Below are 24,044 nucleotides of genomic sequence, written 5' to 3'. Positions count from 1 at the left end.
ACGGGTTAAAACTTGGTTTCTATTGGCAGAATAACTGGATAATAATAACAGTTTAAACTACAGGACGATGTTGGCTTTTGTCTTAATCTAAAATATTTGACACCAGTACTGTAAATTATAAGTATGTGTGTATTGTCTACCTGTGTGGTTTGGCGTAAACATGATTAACTGTTATTTCGTTAGAAAGAACTTCTGTGGTTAAGCCTGGTGTATGAAACATCTGTAAATGATTTCCTATCTTATCGCATGACCTATAAAAATAACACGTTCCAGAACCTGCTTACCGTTAAACACTCCATTGCCTTCTGGGAGCCAGACCTCGCACCTGTCAGGCTTGCGCATTGTACAATATACTTCCCCACCCCTTTACTGAACCATTACTGAGTACAAATGGTCTCAATGTTCATATTGATTTAGAGTGAACATGTTTGGAATTGTATTCGCTCAAGGTTGAGCTTAAATTGTTGAGGAGACCCACTTGATGTAAATGGATCATTTAACTTGAGTAACGACCTGGTCGATCTTCGTTGAACTCTCATTGAGTTGCGATGAAATCACGGAAACTTTTTCTTCACAGAAAGTCCAATTAAAGTCCATTTAAAAAATGGCTCCGGCTTGACTCCTTGGGAGGATGATCCAACAGTTTGGACAATACTATGATTCCAATTTTGTGGAAGTTGTGGGCCTGACTTTGCTCCAGCTCAGAAAGCAAGATCCATAAAGACATGGTGGATGAGCTTGGTGTGGAAGAACTTGACCGGCCACACAGAGCCCTGACCTCAACACCATCAAACTCTTTCAAGATGAACTGGAATGGAGATTGCGAGCCAGGCCTCCATCACTGGGGCCACTGGAAAGGCCTGAGAGCCAGCCTCCTCCCTATTGACTAAGGGCCCTGGCTTTGTAAAGACTTCTGTGTCTACCCCCAGAAGTATATCACGCGTGCGTGTATTCAGTGTGTGTTTGTGAATGCAGTGTCTGTGCGTGTGTATGCAGTATGCGTATATACAGTATGTGTGTCTATGTATATAGTGTGTATCCAGTGTCTTTGATTACAGTGTGTGCACAGTGCGCAGTGTCCAGTGCGTGTAGTGTCCAGTGCGTGTAGTGTCCAGTGTGTCCACTGCACAAACGTGTATCCAGTATGTGCAGTGCACAGTGTGTGTCCAGTGTGTGCCGTGACCAGCGCGTTGCAATGCACAATGTGTGCAATGTGACCAGTGTGTGCAGTGTCCAGTATGCCCAGCGGGCGCAGTGTGTCCAGTGCAGTGTGTCCAGTATCCAGTCCACAGTGTCTGGTGCGTGCAGTACACAGTGTGTCTGTTGAACAGTGTGTGCAGTGCACAGTGTGTCCAGTTTGCGCAATATGTACTGTCCAGCGTGTGCAGTGTCCTATGTGCGCAGCGCATGCTGTGTGTCGAGTGCGTGCAGCACACGCTGTGTGACGAGTATGTGCAGTGCCCAGTGTGTGCCCAGAGATCCCAGCATGCATTGAGTTCACCCTTTCTCCTACCCCCACTATTTATTGTTCTTTATATTCTTCCTACATACCTCAAGAATCTTCTTTCCATTATTTCTTTGTCATTACCATTTACTGTTAACTGATATTATCTAAGATGTTCGAAAGCTAGATTTCATAATACGCAGCTGTCAACCAACAATCAAATACAAGGTATTATATTGTATAAATATAATGTTTGTGTAAATTTTTTATAACATTATGCAAAGCTGTTTTTAGCAATAACACCCCATTATGAAAACAAAATGGGGGAAAATGAGTCACTCGCACAAAAGGATTTTATTTGTCTTTATTTTAAAAAAGATATTTACATATAATTCCCACACAATGTGTATTTTACAGTATGTCACATACATACATGAAAAATAAATACAAAGCTTTACATGGTGATTAATACATTCACAGGACTCATGGCACTGAAAACAGAGTGGGTGCTTCTGAGCGGCGTAACAGTTCATGCATCACACAGAACCTCTCTGAAATGAATCAAAACTAAGCACCTTTCTTGTGACCAATAAAGAAACTGTGTATCCAGCATGTGTCCTCACTTTTAAAGGGATGCTTCAGACATCATAAGCACTTTTATGCATATGATAGCTGTGTGGTCCCTTTAAATGTTGTTGATATCCCCTAGCAAGTGCCTAGGGTGAAATCTACAGTATCACCCACATGCATTTGCCCCTTTCCCCACCATAGTTATTCTCCGCTCATGAGATGTGTTTTGGCCAAACACATCCGCATATGATTTACTTACCACCCGTCAGCTCCAGTCTTGCTCAGCGAATGGGTGGGATTGGTCTTTTCAGAGCCCCATGCAAATGCAAGGAAAGTGCTACCATTGATCTCAATGACGCAGCATTTCTTGCTGCTGATTGGCTGTTTTAGTCAATCAGTGGCATGAATTGGTGGGCCACGGAAGAGGAGAGCAGCTGCAGCTTCTTCCTTAGGTAAATCCTTTTATTTTTTTTCTAGTTTTTTAATATATAGTAAAGTACTTAGAGTTGTTCTTTGGTGGGGTTGTGGGGGATGGTGACTCGGTTCAGCAATTAGTCCAGTAGAGCCATCACACCAATAGGTTAGAGAGCTTTGGGTTCTGGACTGAGCAACGGTAAATGGCTTAGGTGCCCTTGGGAGTGTTATATATAGATGCACTCTATAAGGCACAGGGAGGCTGGAGGGGACTTATTTTCGGAGAAAAAAAAAGGTAATGCCAAAAAAAGCAGGACATAACTACTTTAATATTCAATGTTTTTCCAGAACAGGAGTAGCCAGCACGCAGCACTCCAGCCAGTACGGGACTGCAACTCCCATGATATTCTGCAGACCATAGGCACAGTCCATTTCTTTGAGGAAGCTGGTTGTGTATTATGGGTTGTAGGCATACTATAGCCTGTTCATCTAGTCTGCCCACTTTTCCTCAAGACTCAAATCTTACTCAGTCCTTGATCTTGTCTTAGATTGAGGACAGATTTTTGCTTATCCCATGCATTTTTAAATAAGCCAACTTGTAAAGATCTGTTGAAAACATAGAGCATAATTAAAAATTTATGTTTATATCGTGGATTGGAATTAAAAATGTCACCATCATAACTTTTAGGATTGTTAAATTAATTAAACCTCCCTGTAGCTTGCTTTGTTGTCAATCAATGTCATTGTTTTAGGGGATATTTTGTTTAGAAGTTGACATTGGGCAAGTGGATGCATGTGTCAAAATGTGGCACAAACAGCATTATCTAATCAATTTCCAGTCCTGGAGTTATCTCCCTTCTACACCCCCACCTTCAAATACCGGTACTTTAATGGAAAAGAATAATCATACCAATCCTAAAAACAGAAAATCAAACATATCTTTCCCCATGGTATACACATAAGGTAGGTTTTAACACATAAATATTGCTTATTTTATGTGTAAACATCATTTATTTGGTGTACAGAACTGGAAATGTATGATTTAGAAAAGCTACAGACCTGCTTTTAGTGGTGCAGATACCCTACAAACCAGGAACATTTTTAGCATAATCAACTGCCGTGTGGCAGAAGGGCACAAAAGACATGCATGGCCATTTTCATTCAAAGAATATAACAGTTCAAAACCTGGCATTTTGCACAATATATTATCTTTGTGAAACAGAAAATTGCACTACACACTGTAAACATATCACAGAAAACGATGATGACAAATTCACTTTTACTGAGTGTTAAGCACGGTGGATGTTGGTGTCCAAGAAGAAAATTAAAAAAAAACTGGGGCTACCCACGACTGCCCCTGGTCTGTTCAGTCATCACAAGAGGAGAGCTTTCAAAGGGATTATCCTAGTGGGGAGCAGACACATCTGTATCTTGGCTGCATTAGATATTGCTTCTCCTGGCCCATGACCCAACATCAGAACCTTGGGGTTCCTGAGTCCTTAACACCACAAAGGATACGCAAGGAATCAATCTCTTGCTTCCCCACTTGACCCCCAGAGAAAAGCAATCAAAGGTTTTGGGACTGGTGTCGTCACCAGCTGAAGTTCCACCTGTGGTGTTGAAAGAAATAAATACAGTACCATAGCAAGTCTTTCATTGTATTTTGACAGTCTTACAAATTACTAAATAGCAGTGAAATGACTCAGTAAAGCAAAGTGGAGGTGGGCTTTAAAAGATGCAGTGTACCCATCTGTTCTTCAGATTAAAATGATGAGTCTTATGCGTAAGTGATTACCACCATCAAGTGTGCTGTTCCTAATCTAATTGTGAATATATCAGTGACTACTGCAGAAAATCACAAAAGGTACATCCAAGACACAAAAACCGGGAAGTGAAACAACTCTTCAACAACTAAATACGTGTATGTTAATGGCATCAGCAGGAATACCATTATATAATAAGATATTTTAATTACTAGTAAGCTTGCTTGGTTGGTTGTGTATGGGTAGACACTGAAGAAGCATTGGTCGGACACATATTTAGATCCCACAAAGCACAGAATTCTCCAGGGTGAAGTCGTAGTGATATCTTGCAAAGTTCTCTTCCAGATTATACATGGGAACTCTCTCGGGAAGCTCGCTACAAATGTTCTGCATTTCCTGGACATGAGGCGCTAGAGCAAAGGGAATGTCACTGAGCAGCTCGAGCATGGCAGCATTTCCCTCAGATGCCTGCGTGGTCATTTTGCCAGCTCCAGTATCATTTCCATTGAGGTTTGGTATTCTTTCTTGGGGTACCTATAAATAACACAAACGGTTCACAATGACCTGCTACAATGCATTACCATATTTAATAAGAATGAGTGTGGCCTTCAGGTACAAAGACAAGACAGTAGCCGACTGATGGGGAGGACCCATCAATGACTTCACCTATAATGTCTAAGGCATGGTCACCAAACTAAGTAATTGAAATAAAAAATAAACTCAGTTCTCTGTTCAATGAGTTGCTGAAAGCCTGGTTAACTTTTTACTAGTTTCTGTAGACTTCAACTGGGACTCAGATCATTTGCTATTTTGGGAGAAGCTCCAAATACTATTGATTACTATACATATCTTGAGGGCCCTGCATATGATGATCGGCAGCTCCCCACACAATGCACCTGTCTGGCAGGTACCCTTAGCTTGCACCAATAGCTAATTACCATTTGTGATTGTGACCCTTAATATGCCACCACAAATGTCCAATGATGGTGTCCATAATGTCCAATTAAACATCTCATTACAAATCTAATCAATGCTAAAAACACAACTATAATTAACATGTAAGCAGCGCTACACCCCCTGTCTGTCCTCACCTGGCGCTATTCTCTCCCAATGTGTACTTTCTTTAAAATATTTAATTTCATGGTGAAGATACAAATGCCGCTGACGGGAGTGTATGCGAGACACTCTGCAGTCGCTTATTTCTACCCATTTCACTGTTCTGGCAATCAAGCCTATCTAAGGGGGCCTGCTGAAAGCACAGGGGCTTCACTATATACAGAATGGCATGACTGTCCCTTTAAATGATGCGATGGTAAAAACAGAACTCTACCATTCGAGAACTTCTTAGCATTTAAGAGCCTTTGTACGAAACTCAATGAATTCTTGACAACCAAAATTACACTGTGATACAGTGAAGCATGAATCACACTGCTATTATCAGACAGAGGGCTTTAGACTGGAGGATCATTTGGCAGTACAAGAACAGGCATTTCTAGAACAGAAATCTCACAGAGTGAAAATAATATTAAGTGCTGAATGCGAGTGTTAATAAATCACTCGTGTGTGGTAAAGTACATAGAAACCACCTTCCTCGTTTCTGCAGCCCACATTACAAATTGCAAAACAGAGGTAATGAGATGGGCAGAACGGTCACTACCCAAAAGGTATTAGAAGAGGCTTGCAGATAGACTTAGGGATTGCTTGAATATTTCATGCTTCAAGAAACTCAGCTGTAACACATACTCTTCCATTATCCCCTGACCTTTCTTAAATTCCATGCTTTTAATGCTGAAAGGCTTCTGAAACTTGGCTCTTTACCAAAGCCGAGAATGCCCTTTCTTGGATCCTTAGCATAACTACTGATGGTGGACATGTAGTAAAGTTCCATTCACAGTACATTACCTGGAAAGGTTCATTGTAAGTAAATTCTGTCCCTGGTAAGGCAGGCCTATCGGGTCTTTGTTCAGCAGCTGTTTGCCCTACGTAACAATAAGGGAAAAAAATAACATCAGTACTGTATATAGTCTACTCCCAGTGGCAATTCTTATCCCCCCAATAGACATTTTATATTTATTATTTATCTAATTATTAAACCTGCAAATGAGCAAAAAGGGTCCTGATCTACACAGAACACATGGCAGGTCTCGTGTAACAGAAATTAAGTTATTCATTAGTAATGCCTATGATTATTGTGGTCTGATTCAACAACGACAAAGCAGCAGATCTGCTCAGCTCTCTGTTCCAAGACAAAATATTTCATACAGTCTCATGAGTCAATTGATATTCGTGCATACCATTATATATTATATATAATATTTTAATTATATAGCGCCAACAATGTATGCAGTGCTTAATACAACACATCAATTCAAGGGGTATGACAAGACTAGAATAGACATTATTTTTTTAACCAGTGGTCATCTACTGATCAGCAAGGGTTCTTATACTCAAGTCAATCTAGCCAATTTTAAAAGGTATGACACGTTTAATTACCTTTTAAGGCTATACAGTTATCTTAAATTTATATATAATTATATTGATCATTTTTTGATGTATTTTCACAATGATGTCACCTTATAATTTTCAGCTCTATTTCTTCCAGTAACAGTGATACGTGTACATTATAAACATAACCGTTAGTGACAGACCAAAGTTCATACCGTACACTATATAGCACATAATCATCTTGGATGCCCATATGTCCCGTCAACATATGCAATTGAAACATCATGTTGGATTAAAGACACATACAGAAATATTAAGGGATTTTTAAAAATGTTTTGCTCCAGTAATTGTAAGCAAGTTTTTAATTGATTTACTTTCATGAATTAACAAAAGGTTTCTTTAGGATATAAACACATATGATGACATGTATGTATACTTTAAATGTGCATTTAAACATAATAGTATTGTTTTTCTATATAAAAGTGAAAATATATAATTTCTGTAACTGGGTCCAAAAATGTTTTGTTTTTTTAGACTACTACTACAGTTGCCTTATATTAAAAAAAAAGGATGCCTGAAATGTGGTTGGTGTGAAAGGGTTAAATACGGAGTAGCTATTAATTAAATCTGACCTAGTTTAGCTAGTACAGTACAAGCTGCACAAAAGAGCCAAATTAACATCTCCATCCAGAATTGCTAATCTTAGGATCAGACGCCTCCTTAGAAACTGTTTAAGATTAAGCATTACGTTTCTGTCATCTGTGCTGATTAAATAAGGAATTTCAACTGTAAACGATGGGAATTGCTTTTCATATGAATAATATTAACCATTAAAAGTTACAGGCTTAGCATTAGATTGTGTGAATTATTGTAATCTTTACTGACAAAGCACCAACATCATTTGCAGCGCAGTACAGGGATCCAGTAGACATCACGGACACGGAGAAGAACGGGGGGGGGGGCACAATTACTATAATAGTGCAAATCACAACCGGAGGAGCTCACGGTTTAAAGAGATAAGGACTGCTTGGGCAGCAGGTGAGGGACCTTTACACTTTACGATCTCATAGCTCTGTCGATCCATTTCTTTGACACAAGTGAATGTAACATTATTCAATAAAAGGAAAAAAGAAAAACCCCTTAAGGACCACGGTTGCCTCACAATATTTTCCAATAAATACAGACCAATTTTTGTGTGTTTTGGTATGTCTATATTCCAAACATTGCAGTAAAAAGGTTTTTTTTTTTTCATTTTTAACAAACACGTTACACAAGAACACAATATTTCAGAACATTTCTTTTCAAATTTAAATTTTTAAACTTGGGATTTTGACATTTCATGTTACCTCCCAAAACCTATGCATGGGGGTTATCACTGTACTCAGGAGATGTTGCTGAACACATATTGGGGTGTTGTTTGGCAGTGAGCTGTAAATTCACACTTGAAGTACAATTTGTGTGATAAAAAACACTAAATAAATTATTACCACAAAGTTTAATAAAGAGTGGTAGTAGAATTAGTGCATGGGTTAAAATACCTTGGGGTGTCTCGTTTAAAAAAATATATGGTTTGATGGGGTAAATTGCAGTGGCCGGCTTCAAAGATGTCCCAGATAGCACATTGGGCAGAATGACCAGATTTGGAAAAAAATGGTTTTGAAAAAGCAAAACTCTACTTGTAATTATTGCCCTATAACTTGCAAAAAAAACAAAACATCAAAACATTGGGTATTTCTAAACTTAGGACAAATAGTAGAATATATTTAGCATTTTTTTCCATTAGCTTTAGTAGATGAGTAAAATATTTTTCATCACATTTTTTATGGGAAATTACATGATATGATCAAAATAGTATCTGAAGAAAGCCCTTCTTTTCCTGAAAAAAAACAATATAAAAAAAACTTATGTGGGTACACTAAATGGGAGGACAGAAAATTACAGCTAAACACAAAGCGTTAAAATAGTCTTGATCATGAAGGGTACAAAAACCAGCCTGGTCCTTACAAGGTTAACAGAATAAGAAAGGTGCACCTCATGCTTTGGAGGGTAAACACCAAAATAATGATTTACTCTTTAAAAGCACATCACCCATGAACAGATGTTCTACTGTATAGTAATGTGCGTGTTACCGCCACCTTGTGGTAAAAGCTAGAACAGCCTGTTTTCTGCTTTACTTGATAATAAATGGAAAATGTGATAATTCTAATAAAGTTATGAGCAAACTCATAGGTGCTGTCCCACTTAGACAACCTCAATTAACATGTCCTACAGACTTACCCATAAGAACAAAATCATCAGTTTCTTTATCCTGAAACGTAGTTTTCTTCGTATCTTGACTTTTTCTGAAAAAACTGAACATTTTTCAGATTTTTTCCCTGGTGTCTAAGACAAAAAGGGGAAAACCAAAATGAAAATCTATTGCGCTAAAATAGCCACCTATACAAGAATCAATGGGAGCTCTTTACATAGATGCATGCGGGGGTCCGAATATTGCTGGAGCTGACTGGCGGTAATTTACTATATAAATGTATGTGGACACCTGACAATCACACAATATTAACTTGTTGGACACTCTTTTTGAAGCCATGGTCTTTAATATGGAGTTGCCCCCACTTTTTGAAGCTATAACAGCCTCCACTCTTCTGGGAAGGCTTTCAGAGACGTTTGCTTTACACCACTTCAGCAGACACTTGGCATTGTGCATAGTGATCTTAGGCATGCATGCAGCTGCTCGACCATGGAAACCCATTTCATGAAGCTCCCGACGGACAGCACTTGTGCTGATGTTGCTTCTATAGGCAGTATGGAACTTGTAACGGGAACGGGGGGGGGTCTAGTGGGACATCCCTCGCCGCTGTTGCCACCTTCCTCTTAGTGAAAGCCGGTTAGAAGGGTAGGCATCACGACACAGCGCACCAGTCAGGATGCAAGAGAACACATTATTGGGACTGGGCATAGTTTATATAACTAGGGCTTAAACAACTAATCGATAAAATCGATAATAATCGATAATTAAAATCGTTGACAACGATTTTTATTATCGATTAGTCAAATCGATTTTTATCGATTATAAAGAGGTTTTTTTCAGAGCAAATGCTCTGAAAAACTCCTCTCCCTATATAACCCGACCTCAAACAGAGATCGTATTATAACACTAGAATCCAGATCCCCCGCAACGCTGCAGGGGACCTGGATTCCCCTCACTGCGCACAGACAACTTCCGTCTCTTCCCTCCACTTCCATACACCCCTCTGACTCCTCCCCCCTCCCATACACCGCTCTGCCTCTCTCCCGACTCCCTGGTGTTTTGTGAACCTCAGTTGGTGACAGGCACTTTCACTGCAGCTTCCTTGAGTAACGGAGGCTGTCTGTGCGCATCGTGCAGACCCCCCCCTGCTGACAGAGAATCGAGGTCTCCTGCAGAGGATCATCCTTTCTGTCAGCTGGTGGGGGTCTGCATCGCACAGACAGCCTCCGTTACTCACCTTTACTTACACTGAGGCTTCTATGAAGCTGCAGTGAAAGTGCCTGTCAGCAACGGAGGTTCAAAAAACACCAGGGAGTCGGGAGAGAGGCAGAGCGGTGTATGGGAGGGGGGAGGAGTCGGAGGGGTGTATGGGAGCCACCCTCCCATACACCACTCTGGCTCCTCCCCCTCCCATACGCCACTCTGCCTCTCTACCCTGCTCCCTGGTGTCTTGTGAACCTCCGTTGCTGACAGGAGGCAGAGTGGGAGGAGGCAGAGTGGAGTATGGGAGGGGGGAGGAGGCAAAGTGGTGTATGGGAGGGGGGAGGAGCCAAAGTGGTGTGTGGGAGGGGGGGAGGGCAAAGTGGTGTATGGGAGTGGGAGGAGCCAGAGTAGTGTATGGGAGTGGGGAGGAGGCAGAGTAGTGTATGGGAGGGGAGGAGGCAGAGTGGAGTATAGGAGGGGGAGGAGGCATATATGGGGGAACAGTGGCAAGCTGGGGGTCAGATGTGCATAACTGGTGCAGTTTGGTAAATAAAAGAAAATATAAACAAGGCTTTTTTTCTCATAGTTTTTATTAAATATGAAAAATACTAATAACTTTGTATTAAAACCTAGTTTGAAAAACACTGTGTTTGGGTTCTTGTAGCTTTTATTATTATGTCAGTAAAATAAGAAGGTGAATAGAGAGAGAGAGAGAGGCCATTACAATAAAGAGATGAAAGTGTAAATTGTACGTTTTTTATTACATTATTTTAAATTTAAAAAAAATTGCATTTTTTTATCCGATTAATCGAAAAAATAATCGGCCAACTAATCGATTATTAAAATAATCGTTAGCTGCAGCCCTATATATAACCAACAAAGGAGTGGCTGAAGAAGAAGCACATAAAGGTCATGGAGTGGGCTAGTCAGTGTCCAGACCAGAATCCCATAAAAAATCCATGGAGGGAGCTGAAGGTTCGAGTTGCCGAAAGTCAGCCTCGAAACCTTAATGACTTGGAGAGGATCTGCAAAGAGGAGTGGGACAAAATCCCTCCTGAGATGTGTGCAAACCTGGCGGCCAACTACAAGAAACGTCTGACCTCTCTGATTGCCAACAAGGGTTCTGCCACCAAGTACTAAGTCATGTTTTGCAAAGAGGTCAAATACTAATTTCACAGAGTAAAATGCAAATAAATTTATAACTTATCTGAAATGCGTTATTCTGGATTTTTGTGTTATTCTGTCTCTCACTGTTCAAATAAACCTACCATTAAAATTATAGACTGATCATGTCTGTCAGTGGGCAAACGTATAAAATCAGCAGGGGATCAAATCACTTTTTCCTTCACTGTATCCGGGGGCGGCGTGGGGTAACAACATAAAAGCATACATTTCCAAAAGGAAACAGGACCTCTCGGCTATCGTATGCATTAAGTACGCAATATACAGGTCCAGCTACCTAAAGTTCTCGAAAGTCTCCTTTCTAATTAAACTATGCTTTATACAGGGTCAGCTCTCAGCAGTTCATGCAGCAGACACTCACTTATAATGTATAATTAAGGTGACGAGTTGAATTTGCAAATGTCATTTAAAAAAAAAAACCTGACATTATTAAGCTTTTGTAGTCTTTGAATTGTGTTTTTCCCCTAGAATTTCAAGCCTTTCAAACTCAAATTGCTTTGAACTGGTTAATGACGGAAAACTTTCCAAAACCACGTGACGCAATCTTAGCCACACCTTTAGAACACAATACAAGAGGTAACTTAGAAAATGACGTCAAAGCGAATAGCGACATAAAAAATACCTACGTTAAGAAAATATAGTGTGTACAGACGCCAGACGTTTAACAAATTTGCAAGGAAAAGTTCCCTCACACCCGAGTACTATTTCAAAACACGTATTACTCACTTATGATTATAATAATACGACGCCAATCATACGAATATCCACCAACGAATTACTCCGCGACAGGCTATGCACCATAAGACCACGCCCCCGTCGGGTCAATCACGTGGATAGTCAACAGTATCACGTTCTAAACACGGACAACCCTTGCAGTGTCAAGTGTCTCCAGCTCCGCTGCCATTTTCACGAAGACCAAGAAGTACGTGCAGCGTAGCGACTAAATGAATCATGCGACATTGGCGATATGTGTGTGTGCTCTCTTTTAATTACACCTCTACCACACTTTCATTTTGAAAACCAGGCGACAATGGTTCCTGTACCCGGAAGTACTCGAAGGCACGTTCTACCGGAGTCGAAAAAAAAGCTTTCCGCGTCTAGCCCCGCCCTCTGAAGAGGTGTAAGGTCATTGCCGTCGTGTGTGATTGGGTGGTGTGTTTTGTGGCGCGTCGAGGGAAATACGGCGTTCCCGCTAGATATCCAGAGCGTGAGAGAGCTGCGCCGTCTATCAAGTGGGTGAAGTCGCCATGGCCGATATATACGAAGCGCCCCGCGTCCGGATTAATACTAGCATGCTAGCCCAGTATATGGGCAGGCCCGTGTGCTTCGTGGGGCGAGTAGAGAAGGTAATGAAATCCTCAGAGCGACTAGGTTTAGTCATATCTGGTAGACTTTACTGGGCCACCACAGAAAAGGATGTAAAGTTACATTTTGGGCCTCAGTGAAGAAGAGACCTCCGAGGTCCTCCAAGACTTTTGGGCTAATACGGCGGCATGCATTTTTCAGATTAAACTACTTGTTAACGTATTGTATAAAATATTAAGTTTGTGTGCATGAAACATGTTTTCCCCTGTATTATTTATTATTTTATATATAAAGCACCTTCATATTCCGTAGCGCTGTACAATGTAGCATGGTCCTCTTCTGTTTTTTTTTTCTTTTTCATAGTCTATCAGTTTGACTCTTCTGGGCGTTTATCTTCCCTCAGGTTCACCCCTCTGGAGCATCCTTTGTATTGTCAGATGGAGCTGGTAAAAATGTGACCGTTGAGCTTTCTGAACCAGTAAGTATAAGAAGCATTTACCTCTATATACTGACAGAGCAAGGAGCGCTTTCTCCCGTCCGGCCTGTGTGTTTATCCGCACCTGCCTCTCACAACCGTTTTGGCTGCTGTTACTTCGGAGTTTCTTAAAATATTAGTGAGGCTGGTGGATAATGGAATAGCCTCCTAGCAGAAATGGTAGAGACTTATACAGTGAAGGTCTGGGTCTTTACAGCAGGCAAAACTGGCACACTAGACGTGGTGCCCTCAAATGTTCTCTTTACTTTTTCCGCCCAGGTAGTGTGTACTGATAACTCTGCATTTTTTTGTTGCCATCTAGTTGGATGAAGAACTTTCAGGAGTTGTTGAAGTTGTCGGCAAGGTTACTCCAAAAGCAACAATAATGGGTGTTTCCTATGTACCATTCCGAGAAGATGGAAACTCTTTTGGTGAGCACACTTTAAGCCTACTGTTGCCTTCATTACTCGTGTTTGCCAACCTTCTCTCGGGTATCATTATGAATGTCACAGATTGGAGACCAAGTTGTAAGCATAGGTTTTTCTGTATTAATGTAGCATATTCCTGTAAATAGAACATTTACCTTGGACTTTTCTTATCCTCTGTTTTAGATCTGGGACTCTATGATGAAGCTCTGAAAATAATTCATGAATTTTCCCAATTCTACCCGTTTTGAAGGATTTGAGCAGTGTCTAGTCTAAAAACAAACTAAAAAAACTTAGCATAACATGGAATAATGTGACATTCAAAGTTGTTGGCCAGGCTTTCAGCTCGATCATAACAAAGGGCTGGTTACATAACAGGTCTGTACTCTGGTTCATCTGGGTCGTTAATGAAACGCATATCACACTGCAGGTTTTGTAAGATTCCTGTCCCTATTTTATTTCCTGCTATTAGTTTCTGGAAGCTGTTTCAGAGATGCACTTAATTGTTCCAAATAACTTAATCTAGCGTGTCAGCTATAACTATGTATTGAGAACTGTGAAGTACTGTTATGAATAGTTAAAAGTAGAGACACTGTACAAATGTGTGAATTTGTTCAGCCCTTACCTATATGATGAAAAAGCATTTTTCTTCATGTGCAGCGTAAGATGCATTGTATATTTTCACTCTCAAGTACTTCTGCTTCGTTCTGATTTTGAGTTTTCTCAATAAAATAATTTTGTAAATTTGTTACAGTAACACATTAACAGTTTTAGCAACATCACATTTTGTATACCTGGAGACAAAGAAAGAAAACAATAATACCCGTTCAAGTCTGTCCTTAATCGTTGAACGTGCTGCTGAATAAGAAAGGAATAGTCCCCTTGCATATATGGTGGAGCAGTGCCCCCCCTTCCTAAACTATAGCTGCTGTCGGTGAAAACTGGGCATAGGTCTCTTTTCTGTAAAAAAAAAAACAAGACCCTCAACTTATTAGCTCTGAGAATCCTTAGACAGATATGACAGGGCCTGTGAATGCTTAATGAACAAGGAGAACATAAACCGATCAGCCATAACATGGCCACCAGCCTAATATTGTGTTGGCCCAAAACCGCCCTGACCCGTTGAGGCATGGGTTCCGCCAGACCTCTGAAGGTGTGCTGTGGTATCTGGCACCAAGCCGTTGGCAGCAGATCTTAAGCGAGGTGGGGCCTCCATGGATGCATCCTGCTGCCATGTGTTCTCCAGGTAAGCGGTGGCCACGCACCCGGCCATCCAAATGATTTAAAAGAATGATTCCTCAGACCAGGCCAACGTCCATTGCTCTGTTGTCCAGTTCTTATGCTCACGTGCCCATCATAGATGCTTTTGACAAGGGTCAGCATGTATACCCAGACTGGTCTGCGGCTACGTTAGAACACACAGTTTGTGGCACTTTTCAGAACAAGCATTAACTCAGCAATTTGAGCTACAGTAGCTGCTCTGTTGGATTTGCGCCCAAGATGAGCCTTCAGCCCGTGTATCAATGATCCTCGACCGTCCCTGACCCTGTCCCCAGTTCACCACTTTTCCTTCCATGGACCACTGCAGACCAGGAACACCCCACACAAGCTGCAGTTGTGGAGATGTTCTGACCCAGTCAGCTAGCTATCATAATTCAGCCCTTGTCAATGTCGCCTAGATCCTCACACTTGACCGTTTTTCCTGCTTCTGCCACGTCAACTTTGAGGATAAGATGTTCACTTGCTGCCTAATATACCCCACCCACTGACTGGTGCCATGATAACAAGATTATCAGTGTTATGACCACTGACAGGTGAATAATGGTATATAAGTCACTAGAGACTGTACATCCCATCAACATGCCTCTGGAGGACTTTCCTAGATCATCTGTGTAAATAGATGTTATGAAGCTTTATGTTTACATTACTAAATAGAGATTACACAATAAACCTTTATTGCACCAGTTAAACAAATGCACTACAAGGAGCTTGAATGTGACTATTTAAGTTGTACCAACACTACAGTTTAGATAATCATATGCTTTCCAGAGGTTTGGCAACGTTGAACTTAGATTAGTCAGGGTATCCACCTTCAATATGTATAATAAATGACAACTGTAATTCAACACATGAATAATTCTTAATGAATGCATGTTACTGGCTCAAAAAATACCCCGCTCTTTACATGTATGAAAAGATATTTTAAAGGCGGGAGGGACAAAATATTGGACAATCCAGAAGAAAGTGTTAAAGGCAGGCGATGAGAGTGGTGAATCATGATCAGAGGGGTGTATAAAAAAAGGTTTTAGAGCAGCTGTTCCCATGTTCACGGCTGGACTGTCTCTGCAGGGACTAAGTTTCCGGTTGTATCTAGCTGCATACATTTGCAGGAGCAGGCGGACACTGGGCACTCCGTATGGTCCCTAAAACAGAAACGGCAAATATTTTACAGTCTGTTTATAAATGTGCCAATCGACAAGTAAATATTCTTTTTTGTTCTGTAATATCCAGTGACAAAAGGTTTTGCGCCTGTAGAGGCAGTAAGGCTACACACAATATCTTATTTATTCCAATTGAAGTGCTGGCAACATAATGGAGTATCTTTTGTATATAATATAATAATATATTATAATATAACCCGAGTTAGCCTGGACGACTGCACGTGGCACCATATCATAACATACAGGCGAGTCCATGTAGAGAATGAGGATTTACTAGTCTTTACACAGAGTCCTCACCTGAACCAGCTTAGCATATGTCCAGCATGGCCACCGTGTCGGCAATTGTGGCACCAAGTGAACCAGTTGTTAAACTGGGCAACTTTCTTCTCTTTGCTCAGATCCACCTTCTCATCAGACTTTGATGCTCCTTGGAATGAAAGGTTTAATAAACATGTTTTACATCACATGCCCCATTTCCAACAACATTTCAATTAATATAAAGCTGGCATTTTTCTGAAATTGTAAACGAACTTCTAGTTCCTGGCACTGGGAGAGTGAAAAGTTTTAACCCCTTCGTGACAAAGGCTGATTTTACTTTTTGTACCCTTCGTGACAATGGCCGTTTTAACATTTCTGCGCTGCTCGTGTTTAGCTGTAATTTTCTTCTTTCCCGTTTACTGAACTCACACACATTAGATATTGTTTTTTTCAGGACAAGAAGGGCTTTCTTTAGACATTGTTTTGATTGTATCATATTATTTACTATTAAAAAAAGTATAAAATATGGTGAAAAATTTAGAAAAAAATGACTGTTTCTAACTTTTAGTTGAAAAATCTTTTACTCATCTATAAAAGGTAATGAAAAAACCTGCTAAATAGATTCTACTATTTGTCCTGAGTTTAGAAATACCCAATGTTTTTATGTTTTTTTGCTTTTTTCTACACATTATGGGGCAAAAAGTACAGGTAGCGTTTTGCTATTTCAAAGCCATTTTTTCCAAATCTGGTAATTCTTCCCCCCCATGTGCCATTTCGGGTATCTGAAGCCGGCCAATGCAATTTACCCCATCAAGTCATATATTTTTGAAAACTAGACAGCCCAGGGTATTCCAAATGCTAGTATTTTAACCCTTTATGGTCAAACTTTATGGTAGTCATTTTTTTTGCATTTGTTTTTTCACACATTTTACTTTAGGTATGAATAAACAGGTTCTGGTATATGTCACTATCATAAAACACCCCAATATGTGTTCAGCAACATCTCCTCAGTACAGCGATACCTCACATGAATGATTTTGCCTGGCTGTTTGGGGGCAAAAGGGCCACATTTGGGACATGCGCATTTTTCAATGTTGAACTTTGGCATTTGGGGATCCACTGCCCATGCCCTATTTGGTACATTTTTGAGCCGGGCCATTTCAGTGTGGCCAATAAAGCCATATATTTTTGAAAACTAGACACCCCAGGGTATTTTAAATGCTGGTATTTTAACTCTTTGCATGCACACATTTTACCACCAGAATTTTTTCAAAGTTTGCAGTAGTATTTTTGTGTGTGTATTTTTCCCCCACACACCTACTGTATGTATGAATTTACAGCTCCTGGTTTATGCCGCTGTCACATGACACCCCAATATGTGTTCAGCAACATCTCCTGAGCGCAGTGATACCCCACATGCATGGGTTTGTCATTTTTGGGGGGAACTAAAAGGCCACATTTGGTACGTGTGCATTTTTCTAATTGGAAATTAGATGTGTGGCCATCCTTCCCCCCGTGTTAATTGGGACGTTGTTGAACCCGGCCAATTCAATTTACCCCATCAAATCATACATTTTTTAAAAGTAGACACCCCATGGGCATTTAATATGCCAGTATTTTAACTCTTTCCATGCGAGAATTGTTTTAAGCTAATGTGCTAATTTTAGGACTTGCTCACAAAAATATATTTTTTTATATATATATATATTTTCTTTTTTTTGCCTTTTTTAAAAAAAAAGTAAAAAAATTTTTTCAACTTGAAGGTTCCCCTGATCACCGGCAGCTGCGGCTGTGACCGCCCATCCAAAAGGTAAGTGTTTGGTGTCGCTGGATGTCTCCTGATTGAGGCATTCCAGCGACACCATTTAAGTTTAGGAGGCGATCGTTGATCGCCTCCTAAATGCTTTTAAAACGGGCATCCACCGCCATACAATGTATGGCGGTTGTTGACGCCCCGGGGAGGGGCCAGAGATGGCCCCTGGTGCCGATCGTGGCGTTGCTGAATGCCTCGAGGTCGAGGCATTACAGCAACGCCGTTTGGGTGCAGAAAGCGAACGTAGATCGCTTTCTGCACCCGTTTAAAGGCGTGCCAGTTCTGGCACGTCATTTGTCATAATCGACTTGTTTTTCCGTGCCCTGCCAGAACCGGCAATTGTCATTAAGGGGTTAATTAGGGCTCTGCAATCCTCAAACTTTGGACAAACAGAACCGTGAATGAAATAGGGGCAAAGATTTTAATCAAATCCAACCCTGTATCAGAAAACAGATCAGTCCATGCACCCATGACAAATATACTTCACTCTCAAACCACCTCACCAGCTACCCAGCCCCTACTCCCCACTATCTATATCGAGGAGAAGCGCTAAAATGTCACCGGGGCCACAACCTTACGAAGCTCTGCCTCACCAATGTGGATGGCTGTTCTCTTATGGCTTCAAGTGAATCAAATACAAATCTCTAAGGATTAATATTGAAATTAAGAATTGCTTTGCTGGGCCTGGTTTTAAGCAAAATACACTGAGAGTGCAATGCAGCCCACCATTTCCTTTTTTGTGGAAGATTTGCCTATGGTCCATTCTGGGAAGATATGGTCGGATAATTTAAAGACAAAAACATATGGGGAAATGTTTTAGAAGTAGTCACCTGGGCTACTGGAGACAGGATTCCCCATATTGATGAGGCAAAGAGCGCAGCGGGGGAGGGGCTTGCGACATCCAGGGCAGCTGGTAAACTTTGACTTGGTAGGCGATCCGCTGACTCCATACTGACTGAATCCCCGGCCTTGATGAGGAACTGATGAACAACTGTATGAGATGGATTTCCCGCAGAAGTTACAGCTCACAAACACCTAAACAGAAGTATTGGGTTTTTAGGCTTAGTGGCTGCGGTAAAACATTAATAAATAACACCCTAAGCAATCTAAAAAGTAGGTCACCAACATGTCACGCCTTTGTTGGAAGACACGTTTTACATGTCCAGCAATGTCCTTTGGATTGGTGAATAGTTTCTTTTTAAGGTCTTAAGGACAGAGCTGAGATGCTAAACTGCTTGAATTGTAATTTAAAGTATTTGTTCCCAAACACCTAAGGATTCGGGGATATACTTCCGTATACATCTTGCTATTGCAAAACTGGCCAAAAGAATCTAAGGGAGGTGCACAGGGTGAGGACCTCTCTCCATCTTGGATTGCAGTTGTATAGCCCTGGTTGAGGGACATACTTCTTACTAACCTGTGCCAGTGGCTTGGAGCTGGGATCAAGCTTACTACGATGTATATCAAACTCTGCTCGCTTGTGCCAAAACCTCCATGCATCAAGGAGATTCCTGTAATTCTCTATCCAGTACTGAACTCTCTCATCCTTAAGGACATCAGGAAAACCCTAAAAAAAAAATAGTCAGAGTGCATTGTTTCATTAAAAATACTCAAGCGTATAAAACCTGAGCAACAACTTACTCCTGCAATTATGATCAGAAAACTTCCAGCCAAGCCATAAGAAATATTGGAAGATGTAAGGTTATACTTGACTTAGCAAGAATAATTACGGGGGGGTACGCAATATAAGGAAGGATTGAACCCTGCATTACTTTACGTATAATCACAAAGCTATACAAAATGGCCAAAATAATGAACTGGCTGAAACTAACCTGCAGCATGCAGTAGCTTGCCGTCTGAACATCACCAGTTCTATCCACATAACTTTCCATCAGATCAACGCCATCTTTTGTCAAGCCAGTCAGCAAAATCCCTTCAAGGTTTCCAGATGCCTTCATTTCATTGGTGAGCTTTTCGACGTACCTATTTAACTGCAAATGTTTGAAACACAAATTTTACTTAGACATGGGCAGTAGTAAAATAAAGAGCAGTAAGTATGTTGTAGAACATATCAAGGCACACAAGATTAGAAGACTTGCCTACGAGGCAGGTATTCTAGAAGAAAGCTAAAACGTGTTAAAATCGGCCATTTTTTTGCACTACTTTAACACACAGACTTACCTGCGTGTCATTAAGGAACAAGCAAGCAAAGGCCACTCGATCCCTCACTGCCATGGTGTTCTCATACTGAAAATAAAACGCATACAAACATTGATATGCTTAGTAGAAGTAAAATTGAAGTGATACAATAAAAGCAGGCTGTTTCAGCGCTATACCTCTGATAAAGTTATGCTAATAGGAATTGTAAAGAAATGACAATTATAGAAATAAAATAATTAAAACTTACCAGAACTCCATCGTAAATGCCGGGCTCACTGGTTAGAAAGGCAAACATCACACAAAGGTAAGGGTTGTCGAGCTGCAGCCTAAGAGAGCTGCACATTTCTCTCCACAGAGAGTTCTTCTCTTCAGTATAGCCGGACAGTGCCATCGCTACGACGTTGAGGTTCAAATCCGCTGCGAATACCACAATATTAATGAGCATGGGTAGAAATGGAAAAAAAAAAAAAAAAAAAAGAGGAAAGGGGAAAAGGAGAATGAACACGACTTCGCTCTCCTGCCAGTTTTGGTTCCTCTATGTAGCCAATCACTGTGCAGAAAGACCTCCTACTGATATTACACGGAGGGGGGGTCTCAGAATCCCTGGAAATATTGCAGGTTGGCAGAGCTGGTCGGACTCATCTCCAAAAAACGGCACAAGAAGTTGCTAACCTTTTCCTGTAGACGCTCCCCTATTTAAGATCTGTATCGCACGCCGAATATCTAAATTGAACAGCGCAACGGCAGCAGCTCTCTCCCACTCTCCTTCCTGCTCCAGTGAGTTCAAAAAAGGTTCCATGTTGGAGTCCGTTCCCTTCTTCCTCCAGCCGCACAGCTGCAGAGCCAAACACCTCTCCTCGCTGGCATAGTGCACCACATCGGCGGGTCTATCGGAGCCCGTCCAGCTGTGCCTGAAACTTTCCGACGTTCCTTTAAACAAGAACATCTACTTTTTATTTAAAATATACGGATAATATAAAATAGAACTTGAGCGTCGTATGTTTTTTATTTTTAAATTCGGAAGACGTGGTTTCAATACTCTTACCCAAGGATGCCTTCACTGTTGCCTTGATGCCAGCATACACCAATGACCCCTTGTTGATTTGTTTCTGTTCGAGATCTTCAGCGTACTGTTTCATAAGTATGGTCACGTATAGGAAATAGAGCAGATTAAAAATGTTCTTGTTTTTGAAAGAAAAGCAAATATTGTCCATTAAAATACCATGATATGGATGGGAAATCCAGCGCAGACGAGGTTAAGGGTTGTAAATCGCTATTGTAGCTGGAAACGGCTGATTTTTTAAAGGAATATCTTTAGACGTACAGAGGCCCTTTATCACTCCCATCACTCCTGTGTTCCATGGCACGGTGTGCTTGCTGATTCAAGTTTAAGTTTAAAAGGCAAATTGATCGTTAGAAAGCCCTTTTGCAATTATGTTACAGCTAGAAATGTCCTTGCTTTCCATGAATGCAGCTAAGTGACCCCAAACTTTTGAACAGTGTGGTATAATTTTTAAATTCCCCATAAATATTAAAAAAAGGTGCCAGATTCACAGATACTACAGACATTATATATGTTTTGTACATGACCCACAAAATATTTTGTGTCAAAGGAAGGCGTAAAAAAAAAAAAATAAAAAAAAAAAAGGCGTATCTGTCAAATAGCTCTCGGCTTAACGCTGTACTTTTAAAGGTGCTGTTCCATCTACTCTGCTGAATGAATGCAGCATTAGAAACATTATTCCTACTACTGCTAAATGGCCAGAATTTTTCCTTGTTATATTTAGGCAACCTTGTCATGTGACACATGATATGTATTAATAAGATGTCACCATAAAACAACCCTTTTATAAAGTTATGGTTTTAATTTAAACATTTAGCTGAAATAATTCAGTAACTCAGCTTAAAGGGGAACGTCTACCTTTTTTTTTTTTTAATAAATAAAAAAGTATCGGATTAACCACTAAAGGGCTAGGGTTATATCCACACATGTATCTATGTAATAAAGGATATAATGCAGTGTGTACCAGAGGGACTTCAGCTGGGGGTCTTCATTCCCTGCCAAGAGGTGATTCCGCCAGACTTGCTCGGTATCCAGACCATACCGGGATAAGGCTCGCAGTCTCATTTTAGTAGCTATATCTCTGTCTAAAGAGCTGCCTTTGCCTTCCTCCGTGCATTCGTATAACTGTCTGCTGCAGGCCCACATTAATGATGTTGTGGGGCTCCAGGCTAAAGAAATCCTCTCAAACACAGTGAAGTCCGACATGGACCTGTTGGGAGAGACAACGACCATTCGATTCTGACTGGTTGGGTGCCAAGCAAAGGACGCAATGTAGTTTTCACAAGGCTGGACACTTCTTTCAATGATAGTCGGTTCAGTTTCGTCTCCAATTGGTGTCGGAGTGTGCTGCATATCGTATAGTCGAATTATATTACTGTCTCTGGTTAAGGTAGCAAGCAGTCCAGTTCTTGTTGGACACCAAGCTACTTTACTCAGTGGCTTTGGTTGTTCTGTTAGAGTCAAAACTGGCTTTTCAAACTTCCGGAGGTCCCAGATGGCTACTTGCCCTTCAAAGAACGAAGCAACTCTGTCATGGAAATGTGGATCCACGGTCACCCCTTGGACAGCTTTTGTATTTACAAACATTTTCTGATTTGTATTTCTTAGGTCAAATATAGCCAGGTTGCGGTGCATTCCAGCTAAAAGCAGCTTTTGATCCCTCGGAAGCCAGCAAAGGGAGAGACATGCATCATTCTGTCCCAATTCATAAAGTGGCTTGGTCACCACTCCACAAGTTTCACTGTCACCAGCTGAAAGTCTAACTTTCTCCACCGGAACTGCCACATCAGGAGTGTATTTGCTGCTTATATCCCATATTAATACTGAGAAATCTGCCCTGTGTTTATCTAACCCAGCTGCAAGCCAATTACTATCAAGGGGATTCCATGCTAAGGTGTTACACTGCCGTGCGTGCTTCGGGACAAATTCCTTTCCAATCAAGTCTTTACATTTGGAGTTGTGATCCTGACCGAGACTAGTCAGAACTATTCGGCCGTTGGCCTGTCCAACCGCCAGGAGACATTCAGGGTCATACTTGGGATACCAGGCAACGCATTTCATGTAAGGGGTATCCGAATTTATAGCTAGCAACGTGGCCGTGGTTTCCTCAGACAGACGCAGGGAGCCAGCTTTCAATTCAGAGCTTGTGTTGGCTGTTGACTCAATGTGGTAAAGGCTAAGCTCCGAATCGCATACAACAAACCTGTCCACGTGGTGGGGAGCCCACAGGATGTCAGGCTTGGACCCACTCATTCTTCCAGCGTTACAAACCAATGCCTTTGAGAACTATTTCCAGCAATAATTCTGAAACAGAACAAACACAAGTTCTCATTAACGGGCCCACCCAGAATAAGGATCCTAAAAGAACAGAAATCCATATGACAAACAAGTTGTTTAAAAGTATACTTTCCACGGGGCAAATATGAAATAACACCCTTTATACTACAGTATTATCTCCAGATAGCATTGCTGTCCTTGGCAGTTCTGAGGATTGTAGTTGAACACTCATGGTATCTACCATAGGTCCCCAAAGTCACAATAAAATCCAATCCCTTCTTCCACTCACATGGTTGTTTCCAAATTACATTTCAGGTCCGGCAACTTAAATGAACGCGCGACTGATCACTCATACTCATCCATCTGCCGCTTTACCCGTCAACCTACCTTAAAATAACGTGAGAGGCGGCCACACACCTCAGATGCATAAACAATACAATTGGATCTATGCAAATACATATACAATGCTTGTGTTAAATGGATACGTTTCATTATACATATTCTGTAATGGAAACATGTTATTGGAGGCTATAGGCGGGTGGGCAAGATCATGGTTTG

The 24,044-nt window shown here is 41.0% G+C and overlaps 2 protein-coding genes and 1 pseudogene across 3 annotated transcripts; 1 reads left to right on the top strand and 2 right to left on the bottom strand.

The window, feature by feature from the left end:
- Window positions 1–4,467: 4,467 nt before the first annotated feature.
- LOC149282538 (UBAP1-MVB12-associated (UMA)-domain containing protein 1 pseudogene) lies at window positions 4,468–8,995 on the bottom strand (annotated as a pseudogene).
- A 3,521-nt stretch (window positions 8,996–12,516) lies between these two features.
- LOC149282537 (replication protein A 14 kDa subunit-like) lies at window positions 12,517–13,725 on the top strand. The gene is made up of 4 exons (XM_089498132.1): window positions 12,517–12,615; window positions 12,978–13,052; window positions 13,372–13,480; window positions 13,661–13,725. The coding sequence occupies exons 1-4, from the start codon at window positions 12,517–12,519 to the stop codon at window positions 13,723–13,725; spliced, it is 348 nt and encodes a 115-aa protein (XP_089354258.1).
- Window positions 13,726–15,800: 2,075 nt separating this feature from the next.
- Window positions 15,801–23,462, bottom strand: LOC149282536 (GATOR2 complex protein MIOS-A). 2 transcript variants are annotated; one of them, XM_089498129.1, is made up of 10 exons: window positions 22,160–23,462; window positions 21,192–21,287; window positions 20,819–21,076; window positions 20,394–20,563; window positions 20,168–20,233; window positions 19,819–19,977; window positions 19,404–19,553; window positions 18,817–19,021; window positions 16,213–16,342; window positions 15,801–15,897 (listed from the first exon to the last, which is right to left on the bottom strand). In XM_089498129.1, the coding sequence occupies exons 1-10, from the start codon at window positions 23,460–23,462 to the stop codon at window positions 15,801–15,803; spliced, it is 2,634 nt and encodes an 877-aa protein (XP_089354255.1). The 2 variants fall into 2 exon arrangements, with proteins under 2 accessions (XP_089354255.1, XP_089354257.1); XM_089498131.1 differs by lacking the exons at window positions 19,404–19,553; window positions 19,819–19,977.
- Between the last annotated feature and the right edge of the window lie 582 nt (window positions 23,463–24,044).

This window comes from Sceloporus occidentalis, unplaced genomic scaffold (assembly GCF_023333645.1).
Source record: "Sceloporus occidentalis isolate IW3139 unplaced genomic scaffold, rSceOcc1.0.p SCAF_113, whole genome shotgun sequence".
Lineage (NCBI taxonomy): Eukaryota > Metazoa > Chordata > Lepidosauria > Squamata > Phrynosomatidae > Sceloporus > Sceloporus occidentalis.
Note: the sequence above shows the minus strand (reverse complement) of the source record. Positions and strands in the feature narration are given on the sequence as shown.

Coding starts and splice junctions, on each gene's coding strand:
- LOC149282537 (XM_089498132.1), top strand. CDS start 12,517: ATGGCCGATATATACGAAGCGCCCCGCGTCCGGATTAATACTAGCATG. Junction 12,616..12,977: donor TCGTGGGGCGAGTAGAGAAG/GTAATGAAATCC, acceptor ATCTTCCCTCAG/GTTCACCCCTCTGGAGCATC. Junction 13,053..13,371: donor CCGTTGAGCTTTCTGAACCA/GTAAGTATAAGA, acceptor GTTGCCATCTAG/TTGGATGAAGAACTTTCAGG.
- LOC149282536 (XM_089498129.1), bottom strand. CDS start 23,462: ATGAGTGGGTCCAAGCCTGACATCCTGTGGGCTCCCCACCACGTGGAC. Junction 21,077..21,191: donor AACAGTGAAGGCATCCTTGG/GTAAGAGTATTG, acceptor TCTTGTTTAAAG/GAACGTCGGAAAGTTTCAGG. Junction 20,564..20,818: donor GGGAGCGTCTACAGGAAAAG/GTTAGCAACTTC, acceptor TGGTATTCGCAG/CGGATTTGAACCTCAACGTC.